Source organism: Nycticebus coucang, chromosome 11 (genome assembly GCF_027406575.1).
Source record: "Nycticebus coucang isolate mNycCou1 chromosome 11, mNycCou1.pri, whole genome shotgun sequence".
Taxonomy (NCBI): domain Eukaryota; kingdom Metazoa; phylum Chordata; class Mammalia; order Primates; family Lorisidae; genus Nycticebus; species Nycticebus coucang.
In genome coordinates this window covers 60,889,813-60,901,937 of record NC_069790.1, presented here as the reverse complement: position 1 = coordinate 60,901,937, position 12,125 = coordinate 60,889,813, and the positions used below count along the sequence as shown (strand labels likewise).

The following is a 12,125-nucleotide window of genomic DNA, read 5'->3' as shown; positions in this document are numbered from 1 at the left end:
GCCAGCCACAGCGTGGCTATTTTTTTGTTCCAGTTTCTGTTTTTTAGCTGGCCCAGAAGGGTTCGAACCCAGCCCCAGTGCATGTGGCCGGCGCCCTACCCACTGAGCTACGGATGCGGCCCCCAAAGTAATTTCTTATTAAGGCTCATAAAGGCGCGCTTCAAATGACAGCTGGATAAAAACTCTTGTCTACCGGACTCCAAGAAGCTACTCCCTGCATATAGTTGAAGACAAGTTTCCTTCCCCCACAGCACAGAAAAGTCTTCCTGCGTGTCTCAGGGCCTGACATTATTTCCAGTAATACTTTCTTGCCATACGTTTTAAATTTGTTGTCTCCTGGAAGCTTTGGCTGGATTCAGCTCCTCATTAAACTACAAGTTTTGAGGGTTCTTTTTCTCCAGTTCAGTTCTCGTGTCTTTTACGCGTTTAGTTTTATAGTCTGATGGTGGGTTTTTCGAGCTGAAGGAAAACCATGGACCTGGTTTCTTCAATTATCATAGTACCTGCTCCATGGCAGCAGAGTTTCCAGTTCCATTCAAAATGTTCATTCCTGAGACACTCACTGTGCACCCTACTGTCACTACTGCACTGCTTCTCGACGTTATCTCAGCGTACTATTCTCCTTTACCTCCCAAAACAGATCCACAACGCCCGCCTCTGTGCCAGCGGGAGCGCACCCAACCACGCAAGCGCGACGCCGCCGGCGCCTGCGGAGGAAAAAGTCGCTTGGGCGGCCGGCGGTGACGTAAAAAGGCTGCGCTGTACTTCAGTTCTGCAGCTTCGGTAGGAGGGCGTCCAGGCTGGTTGCAGTCATGGTGCACGGCGGTTGCGTGTTGTTCAGGAAGGTCCGTGTGGCGTGGTGCCCTTATCCCCAACTGAGGGCTCTAGTTTTCCCTCCTTTCTCTCCCTCCACTGTTTTCTTTCTTGTTTGGTTTTGCCGTAGTCCCCTCTGCCCTTCCACGAGTCGTCTTTGCCAATAGAAGTGTAGAGGATGTTTCTGCCTGGCGAGGTTAGCAGTCGTTGGGGGCAGGATTTGAGTTTCTTTAGGGGGATTATGTGCACATAGCGTGAGGAATGGGGATACCTGCCTGTCATGATTTAGATATTGTACTGTTTTTTTTCTTTTAAGTAATACACAGCCTGGTTGGGTTTTTTTTGTTGTTGTTCTCGCATTAAGTTTTTTCTAAATCCTGAAACGAGAATGTGTAACTGACACGCCTTGCAGGAAAATTTAGGTGGGTTTTTTGCATTGTCGATCTTAGAATCGTTGCGATAAGAATTTACGACTGCTTCGAATTAAAAAAATATATATATAACACAATTCTATAAGAGCCTTAACTATAATGTTTGAAAACCTGTTGGCATTATATTCCAGGCTTTTAGATCTCTGAATATGATGAATTCAGAGCAGTAAAAAAAGTATTACTTATTGAATAGAACTTTTAAAACTCAAGAATGTATCACAATGGTCAGTATTTCAATTTTTTTTAAAACAAACATGATTTGATACGTAAAACTATCTGATGTGACTAAAGATGTGAAGATTATTAATTCAAGAAATTACTCTATGAGATATTTTGATAGCCTGGGGTTTTAATACATTCTTTACCTACAAGAAGTTAATTGATTTAGTGAAGGAACTGTAAGATTTCAAAAGGTGTGACAATATAGATAATCAAATTGCTGAGAGACCCTGCAAAGTCAGGGTAAGAGTTAGAGGAATTAAGAAAGACTTCAGAAAATAATATGACATTCAGGTTAGTTTGTAGTAGAAAAGAACATACTAGATGGTCTATGTAGAGGAAAAGTATAAGCAAAGGTGACATAGACATGGAGGTCCATTATGTAGTAAAGAGCAAAGATGAGATAGGAAGGGTTGAACAAAAGAAAATGATATTGGAAGAGTAAGTGAAAGTCTTTGAGAATACATAGAGTATTCGGAATTTTATAGACTTTATTTCATAAACAGTGGGGAAAAAACCATGGGTGGTTTTTTAGTAAGGGACAGACATGATTAGAGATAAGACCATTTCAGAAAAATTGCAATAAGATGGAGAATATTAAGGAAACTATGGTGAGATACTGAAAGACCATTTTATGGTCAAAAGTGTGAGGGTGTTGGTGCTGGAAAAAAAAGAGACAGAGTTAGGGCTTCAGGAAAAGAAGAATGTGTTGTCTGAAAGATTCATTTGTGCAGTCTAAATAAATAAATAAACCATGGTTCCATTAATTAAAAGAACATTAGAGGAACAGATTTTGCCTAGCGAAAGTTTGGTTCTGTTAACATTTGTTTTTGAGGTGACTATTACTCATCTGATATCTAAGAACAAATTAAATTTTAGAGGAGTTTCAAATGTAGAATAAATACAGATCCTGCTCTCAGTTGCTTTAAATCACTAAAAGCTGCATCCTGGTGGAGATGTCCAGTATTTTGGACATAGGAAATACCTTATTTATGTGATAGCTATACATGTAGATACAAGCTGAAATCACCCAGGGGAGAAAGTCTAGAATGAAAAGAGGGCCAGGGTCAGAGACCCTGAGGATATATGGACCATAAATGATAATTGGAAAAAAAAGGATTCTTAAGAGAGGTAATCAGATGAGAAAAGGAGGTCAGACTGGATGGAGGTGAACTAAGAAAAAATACTAGAATTGGCGTACAGAAAGCCATTATTGTTGTTGTTGTGTGTGTGTTTTTAAAGAAGTTTTAGTGGATTAAGAACTAGAAAGAATTGTAAGTTGATAATCATGTTTGATATACAAATGTTTCTCTCTCTTTCATTTAAGTATGGAAATTTCATTGATAACCTAAGACTTTTCACCAAAGGAGGAAGTGGTGGAATGGGCTATCCTCGTTTAGGTGGAGAAGGTGGAAGAGGTGGTGATGTCTGGGTTGTAGCCCATAAAAAAATGACATTAAGGCAACTTAAAGACAAATATCCTCAGAAACGATTTGTGGCTGAAGGAGGAGCAAATAGTCAGTAAGTACTTACTGAGTGACTTTAATTTTGTAAAATTAAACCCTCCCAGAAAAAAAAAGTTACAAGATAAAAACCTAATTGGTAATTTGAATTAAATTATTTCCTGTATTTGTAATTGAGCAAAAGTCTAACATAACTCATTAAAAAAGGCTAGTCCTAAGGAGTATCTTGGAGTTATTAAGCTCTTTATCCCTTTCTTCTCCCACTATCTATATTCTCTATGCATTTCCTTGGTAAAAATAGAAAATAATTTGAATTCTTACTGTTTTCTTTTAAGATTATCTTTGAGAACCTTTAGGAAACCTTTCTCAAATCTCAGCCATACTGCTACACCCTACCACCTTTAAAATCAATTACTTACAATTATTCGACCCATGGATAACCACTATTAACCTTTTCTTGACTTTTCTAAAAATTTTCAATGTGATTGCACAAAAGTAATTATTTGTATGTGTGTAGAATTTTGTGATACAGAAATGAGAGCACGATATTTTACAACCTGTTTCCTTAACATTTTTCCATGTCAGAAAATTATTCACAATTACTGTATTATATAGTCTTGAAAGTTTGTCATTTTTTAGTTTAGGTTATTGATGATGCTTTTTGCTGTTTATAGCCACAATGCATCATTCTTATAGAGATACTACTCTACTGGTGGTTTAATTTTCTTGATAATTCCCAGACTGGAAAAAAAAAAAAATTCCCAGACTGGAGTTAGTAAATTAGAAGTTTGTACCAGTTTATTCTCTCACGAGCAGTTTGAGAATGGCCAAATTAGCCTCTTACAATTTAGGTGTTCTCATCTGAGGTGAGTTTTTTAAAAGCTTTGTTATTCAGTGAATTTTCTGTTTCTTTTTTTCAAATTTTTTTTATTCTAAATAAAAACCACACTTTGTGCTGAACAATGGAATATAAAAGAATCAGATGTACAACAATTTTTATTTAGGAAAAAAAGTTTACAAAATATACTAAACTTTACAGTAATAAATAGTAAATACTTAAATATCAGGAGGTCAGTAGTTATTAGTTTAATGGAAGGAGTTGTCAACAACTCTTCTGTTTGTTTCTTTTTTAGCTTATTTGTATGGTAGCTATAATCTCTTCATTTCAGTTGTGCAATCTTAGTTCCTTAATGGTTAAAATGACTTGCTGGTGAATTTAGTTATATAAATCATTACCATTTTAGTGGAATACAGTAGTCTGAAACGCAAATAAATGGAGAACATTTTAGTTTTTCTTTAATACTATATATGACCATTTAACATATTCATTGGCCGGAGGAGTCAATAGCTATTGTTTGTAAACCCTTGTATTTACTTGAGGTATAAACCTGTTAATTTAGAGGTTTTCCTTATTTTCATTTGGCTTTTTTTTTTTATAGGGTTAGTGCACTGAAAGGCTCCAAAGGAAAGGACTATGAAATCCCTGTACCTTTGGGTATTTCAATAACAGATGAAAATGGTAAAATTATAGGTGAGTATACTCTAGCTTCTAAGATTGTAAAAATGTGCACATTTTCTAAAATTGTTTGGGGTCTTGAGTTTTTTTTTTTTAATTTCATTATGGCTACATAATAATTGTATATGTTTATAGGGTACATGTGATATTTTGATACAGGCATGCAGTGTGAATTAATCAAATCAGGGTAATTGAGGTTTCCATCACCTCAGGCCTTTATCCTTTCTTTATGTCAGGAATTCCACTCTTCTTAGTTATTTTGAAGTATACCTTCACTTATTTTTGCTTATAGTCACTTTGTTGTGCTATGAAGTATTGTTCATTCTATCTAACTATATTTTTGTATCCATTAACCATCTCCACTTTATTCCTCTCTCCCTGCTACCTTTCCCAGCCTCTTATAACCATCATTCTACTCCTTGTCTCTGTGGCTCAACGGGTAGGGCGCCGGTCCCATATGCCGGAGGTGGCGGGTTCAAGCCCAGCCCCGGCCAAAAATAAAAAAAAAAAAAAAAAGAAATCAATTGTTTTTAATATTTAGTTCCCCCATATGAGTGAGAACATGGAACATTTCTTTCTTACTTGGCTGATTTCACTTACCATAATTTTCTGTGGTTCCATCCATAACAGGAGTTTGTTCTTTTTTATGGCTATACATATTAATTTTTCATTGCATATAAGTACCATAATTGTTTTATGCATTCATCAATTGATGGTGCACTTAGGTAGATTCTAAATGTTCGCTTTTGTGAGTGGTGCTGCAGTAAATATGGGACGGCAGATATCTTTATGAAATATGGAATTCCCCTCTTTTGGATATATACCTAGCAGTAGGTTTGCTAGGTCATGTGATAGTTCTATTTTTAGTTTTTAGAGGAACCTCCATACTGTTCTCTGTAGGGGTTGCACTAATTTACGTTCCTTCCAACAGTGTATGAGATTCCCCTTTCTCCATATCCGTCAGCATTACTTATGCCCAGTCTTTTTGATATAGTAATTTTCCCATTATCTGACACCCATGGGGATTGGTAGATTCCTGACAAATGTAGTTTCTGGTTGCTTGAGAGTTAGTATTAAAAATAAGTCCCAGCCAGGCATTGTGGCGGATGCCTGTAGTCCCAGGCTGAGACAGGAGAATCACTTAAGCCCAGGAGTTTGAGGTTGCTGTGAGGTATGATACCACGGCACTCTACCAAGGGTGGCAAAGTGAGGCTCTGTTTCCAAAAGTTAAATAATAAAAATATTGGTGGCGCCCGTAGCTTAGTCAGCAGGGCACTGGCCACATACACCTAGGGTGGTGGGTTTGAACCTGGCCGGGGCCTGCTAAGCAACAATGACACCTGCAACCAAAAAATAGCTGGCATTGTGCCCGGCGCCTGTAGTCCCAGCTACTTGGGAGGCTGAGGCAAGAGAATCGTTTGAGCCCAGGAGTTGGAGGTTGCTGTGAGCTGTGATGCCACGGCACTCCACCCACGGCGACAGCTTGAGATTCTGTCTCAAAAAATTAAATTAAAAATAGGCCTAACTAATTCTGTACTCCATAATTCACCATGCCATAAACTATTGACTTGATTGATATTAATATTGAAATACCCTAATTAAGAGCAAATTAACACAAAGATGAACTTTATCTACTGTACCACAGTTTTACTGTTTTATAAAATAGCTTTGTAAATCCAGGGTACAATTTTAGTTAAATGGCAGTGAATACCCTTTTCAACTTGGTACCATACTTTTTTTAACTTCAGGTAACACATCAAAACTTAAAACTGTTGAAGAGAACACATGGGAGCTGCAGGAGTGATGCACTAAGCATCCACTTATGGCTCGTTGCATCAAACTTTAAACTCAATTTTTTTTAATTTTTTTATTGTTAAATCATAGCTCTGTACATTAGCGCAATCAAGGGGTACAATGTGCTGGTTTCATATACAATCTGAAATATTCTCATCAAACTGTTCAATGTAGCCTTCATGGCATTTTCTTAGTTATTGTATGTAGACATTTGTATTCTGCATTTAGTAGGTTTTGCCTCTACCCATTCTAAGATGCACCGTAGGTGTGGCCCCACCCATTACCCTCCCTCCACCCTGACTTCCCCTCTCCCTTCCCCTCCCTTGGCCCTTTCCCCATATTCTTGTGCTATAGTTGGGTTATAGAATTCATATGAAAGCTATAAATTACCTTCATAGTAGGGCTGAGTACATTGGATACTTTTTCTTCCATTCTTGAGATACTTTGCTAAGAAGAATACATTCCAGCTCCATCCATGTAAGCATGAAAGAGGTAAAGTCTCCATCTTTCTTTAAGGGTGCATAATATTCCATGGTATACATGTACCACAATTTGCTAGTCCATTCGTAGGTCGATAGGCACTTGGGCTTCTTCCGTGACTTAGCAATTATGAATTGGGCTGCAATACACATTCTGCTACAGATGTCTTTGTTATATTGTGATTTTTGGTCTTCTGGGTGTAAACCTAGTAAAGGAATTACAGGATCGAATGGCAGGTCCATTTTTAGGTCTCTAAGTATTCTCCAAACATCCTTCCAGAAGGAACGTATTAGTGTGCATTCCCACCAGCAGTGTAGAAGTGTACCCTTTTCTCCACATCCCCACCAACATCTCTGGTTTTGGGATTTTGTTATGTGGGCTACTCTTCCTGGGGTTAGGTGATATCTCAAAGTAGTTTTGATTTGCATTTCTCTGATGAGTAAGGATGATGAGCTTTTTTTCATGTGTCTGTAGATCGTGGGTCTGTCTTCTTTAGAGAAGTTTCTCTTCAAGTCCTTTGCCCACACTGATGGGATCACTTGTTCTTTTCTTGCTAATACGTTTGAGTTCTCTGTGGATTCTGGTTCTTAGACCTTTATCAGAGGTATAACCTGCAAATATTTTCTCCCATTCTGAGGGCTGTCTGCTTGCTTTACTTACTATGTTCTTGGCTGTGCAGAAGGTTTTTAGTTTGATCAGGTCCCAGTAATGTATTTTTGATACTGCTTCAATTGCCTGGGGGAGTCCTCCTCATAAAATATTCACCCAGGCCTATTCCTTCAAGAGTTTTCCCTGCACTTTCTTCAAGTATTTTTATAGTTTCATGTCTTAAGTTTATATCTTTTATCCATTGAGAATCTATCTTAGTTAATGGTGAAAGGTGTGGGTCCAGTAGTTCAGTCTTTTACAGATCGCCATCCAGTTCACCCAGGACCATTTGTTAAATAGGGAAACTTGTCCCCACTGAATGTTTTTAATTGGCTTGTCAAAGATCAAAGAACAATAAGTAGCTGGGGGCGGCGCCTGTGGCTCAGTGAGTAGGGCGCCGGCCCCATATACCGAGGGTGGCGGGTTCAAACCCAGCCCCAGCCGAACTGCAACAACAACAAAAAAAATAGCCGGGCGTTGTGGTGGGCGCCTATAGTCCCAGCTGCTCGGGAGGCTGAGGCAAGAGAATCGCGTAAGCCCAAGAGCTAGAGGTTGCTGTGAGCCGTGTGACGCCACGGCACTCTACCCGAGGGCAGTACAGTGAGACTCTGTCTCTACAAAAAAAAAAAAAAAAAAACAATAAGTAGCTGGATTCATCTCTTGGTTCTCTATTCTGTTCCAGACATCTACTTCTCTGCTTTTGTGCCAGTACCATGCTGTTTTGATCACTATCGATTTATAGTATAGTCTCAGGTCTGGTAGCGTGATTCCTCCTGCTTTGTTTTTATTGCTCAGTAATGTTTTGGCTATTCGAGATTTTTTCTGATTCCATATAAAATGAAGTATTAGTTTTTCAAGATCTTTAAAATATGACAATGGAACTTTGATAGGAATTGCATTAAAATTATATATTGCTTTGGGTAGTATAGACATTTTAACAATGTTGATTCTTCCCGGCCATGAGCATGGTATGTTTTTCCATTCGTTAACATCTTCAGCTATTTCTTTTCTTAAAGTTTCATAGTTCTCTTTATAGAGATCTTTCACGTCCTTTGTTAGATAAACTCCCAAATATTTCATCTTCTTTGGCACTATTGTGAAAGGAATAGAGTCCTTGACATTTTTCGGCTTGGCTATTGTTGGTATATATAAAAGCTACAGATTTATGGGTGTTGATTTTGTAGCCTGAGACATTGCTGTATTCCTTGATCAATTCTAACAGTTTTGTAGTGGAATCCCTAGTGTTTTCTAGACATACGATCATGTCGTCTGCAAAGAGTGAAAGTTTGATCTCTTCTGACCCTATGTGGATACCCTTGATCGCCTTTTCTTCCCTAATTGCGATGGCTAAAACTTCCATTACAATGTTAAAGAGCAATGGAGACAATGGGCCACCTTGCCTGGTTCCTATCTGAGTGGAAATGATTTCAATGTAACTCCATTCAATACGATATTGGCTTTTGGTTTGCTGTAGATGGCCTCTATTAGTTTAAGAAATGTCCCTTCTATACCAATTTTCTTAAGTGTTCTGATCATGAACGGATGCTGGATATTATCAAAAGGTTTTTCTACATCAATTGAGAGAATCATATGGTCTTTATTTTTTAGTTTGTTTATGTGCTGAATTACATTTATAGATTTACATATATTGAACCAGCCTTGAGACCCTGGGATAAATCCCACTTGGTCATGGTGTATAATTTTTTTTGATGTGTTGCTGGATTCTGTTTGTTAGGATCTTATTGAGTATTTTTGCATCAATATTCATTAGTGATATTGGTCTATAATTTTCTTTTCCTGTTGGGTCTTCCCCTGGTTTAGGGATCAAGGTGATGTTTGCTTCGTAGAATGTGTTGGGTAGTATTTCTTCTTTAAATATATTTTGGAAGAGGTTTAGTAATATAGGTACTAGTTCTTCTTTTTTTTTTTTTTTATTGTTGGGGATTCATTGAGGGTACAATAAGCCAGGTTACACTGATTGCAATTGTTAGGTAAAGTCCCTCTTGCAATCATGTCTTGCCCCCATAAAGTGTGACACACACCAAGGCCCCACCCCCCTCCCTCCTTCCCTCCTTCTGATTCCCCCCCGATAACCATAATTGTCATTAATTGTCCTCATATCAAAATTGAGTACATAGGATTCATGCTTCTCCATTCTTGTGATGCTTTACTAAGAATAATGTCTTCCACGTCCATCCAGGTTAATATGAAGGATGTAAAGTCTCCATTTTTTTTAATGGCTGAATAGTATTCCGTGGTATACACATACCACAGCTTGTTAATCCATTCCTGGGTTGGTGGGCATTTAGGCTGTTTCCACATTTTGGCGATTGTAAATTGAGCTGCAATAAACAGTCTAGTACAAGTGTCCTTATGATAAAAGGATTTCTTTCCTTCTGGGTAGATGCCCAGTAATGGGATTGCAGGATCAAATGGGAGGTCTAGCTTGAGTGCTTTGAGGTTTCTCCATACTTCCTTCCAGAAAGGTTGTACTAGTTTGCAGTCCCACCAGCAGTGTAAAAGTGTTCCCTTCTCTCCACATCCACACCAGCATCTGCAGTTTTGAGATTTTGTGATGTGGGCCATTCTCACTGGGGTTAGATGATATCTCAGGGTTGTTTTGATTTGCATTTCTCTAATATGTAGAGATGATGAACATTTTTTCGTGTGTTTCTTAGCCATTCGTCTGTCGTCTTTAGAGAAAGTTCTATTCATGTCTCTTGCCCATTGATATAAGGGATTGTTGGCTTTTTTCATGTGGATTAATTTGAGTTCTCTATAGATCCTAGTTATCAAGCTTTTGTCTGATTGAAAATATGCAAATATCCTTTCGCATTGTGTAGGTTGTCTCTTTGCTTTGGTTATTGTCTCCTTAGCTGTACAGAAGCCTTTCAGTTTAATGAAGTCCCATTTGTTTATTTTTGTTGTTGTTGCAATTGCCATGGCAGTCTTCTTCATGAAGTCTTTCCCCAGGCCACTATCTTCCAGTGTTTTTCCTAAGCTTTCTTGGAGGATTTTTATTGTTTCATGCCTTAAGTTTAAGTCCTTTATCCATCTTGAATCAATTTTTGTGAGTGGGGAAAGGTGTGGGTCCAGTTTCAGTCTTTTACATGTAGACATCCAGTTCTCCCAACACCATTTATTGAATAGGGAGTCTTTCCCCCAAGGTATGTTCTTGTTTGGTTTATCAAAGATTAGGTGGTTGTAAAATGTTAGTTTCATTTCTTGGTTTTCAATTTGATTCCAAGTGTCTATGTCTCTGTTTTTGTGCCAGTACCATGCTGTCTTGAGCACTATGGCCTTGTAGTACAGTTGTAGTACAGACTAAAATCTGGTATGCTGATGCCCCCAGCTTTATTTTTGTTACAGAGAACTGCCTTAGCTATCCGGGGTTTTTTCTGGTTCCATACAAAACGCAGAATCATTTTTTCCAAATCTTGAAAGTACGATGTTGGTATTTTGATAGGAAAGGCATTGAATAGGTAGATTGCTTTGGGAAGTATAGACATTTTAACAATGTTGATTCTTCCCATCCATGAGCATGGTATGTTCTTCCATTTGTTAATATCCTCTGCTATTTCCTTTCTGAGGAGTTCATAGTTTTCTTTATAGAGGTCCTTCACCTCCTTCGTTAGGTATACTCCTAGGTATTTCATTTTCTTTGAAACTATGGTGAAGGGAGTTGTGTCCTTAATTAGCTTCTCATCTTGACTGTTATTGGTGTACACAAAGGCTACTGACTTGTGGACATTGATTTTATATCCTGAAACATTACTGTATTTTTTGATGACTTCTAGGAGTCTTGTGGTTGAGTCTTTGGGGTTCTCTAAGTATAAGATCATGTCGTCAGCAAAGAGGGAGAGTTTGACCTCCTCTGCTCCCATTTGGATTCCCTTGATTTCCTTGTCTTGCCTAATTGTATTGGCTAGAACTTCCAGCACTACGTTGAATAGTAAAGGTGACAGAGGACAACCTTGTCTGGTTCCGGTTCTAAGAGGAAAAGCTTTCAGTTTTACTCCATTCAGTAAAATATTGGCTGTGGGTTTGTCATAGATAGCTTCAATCAGTTTTAGAAATGTGCCACCTATGCCTATACTCTTCAGTGTTCTAATTAGAAAAGGATGCTGGATTTTATCAAATGCTTTTTCTGCATCTATTGAAAGGATCATGTGATCTTTATTTTTGCCTCTGCTAATATGGTGGATAACGTTTATGGACTTGCGTATGTTAAACCAGCCTTGCATCCCTGGGATGAAGCCTACTTGATCATGATGAATGACTTTTTTGATGATAAGCTGTAATCTATTGGCTAGGATTTTGTTGAGAATTTTTGCATCTATGTTCATGAGTGAGATTGGTCTGAAATTCTCCTTTATGTTTGGGTCTTTTCCTGGTTTTGGTATCAGGTTGATGTTTGCTTCATAGAATGTGTTGGGGAAGATTCCTTCTTCCTCAATTTTTTGGAATAATTTCTGCAGTACAGGAATAAGCTCTTCCTTGAAGGTTTGATAGAATTCTGGAGTGAAGCCATCTGGACCAGGGCATTTTTTGGTTGGAAGATTTTTTATTGTTTCTTTGATCTCAGTGCTTGAAATTGGTCTGTTCAGGAGCTCTATTTCTTCCTGGCTGAGTCTAAGGAGAGGGTGTGATTCCAAATATTCATCCATTTCTTTCACATTGTCAAATTTCTGGGCATAGAGTTTCTGGTAGTATTCAGAGATGATCTCTTGTATCTCTGTGGGATCAGTTGTTATTTCCCCT

At 38.1% G+C, this 12,125-nt stretch overlaps 1 protein-coding gene across 6 annotated transcripts in view; it reads left to right on the top strand.

The window, feature by feature from the left end:
• Positions 1-753: 753 nt before the first annotated feature.
• The window catches only part of GTPBP10 (GTP binding protein 10), a 52,151-nt gene continuing 40,779 nt past the window's right edge, over positions 754-12,125 (top strand). For 2 of the 6 annotated variants that reach the window (XM_053609046.1, XM_053609047.1), the window contains exons 1-3: positions 754-845; positions 2,791-2,984; positions 4,366-4,457. In XM_053609046.1, the coding sequence (XP_053465021.1) occupies positions 813-845; positions 2,791-2,984; positions 4,366-4,457 (319 nt within the window). In that variant the 5' untranslated portion in view covers positions 754-812. The other 4 variants (XM_053609052.1, XM_053609048.1, XM_053609050.1 and 1 more) reach the window with 4 other exon arrangements.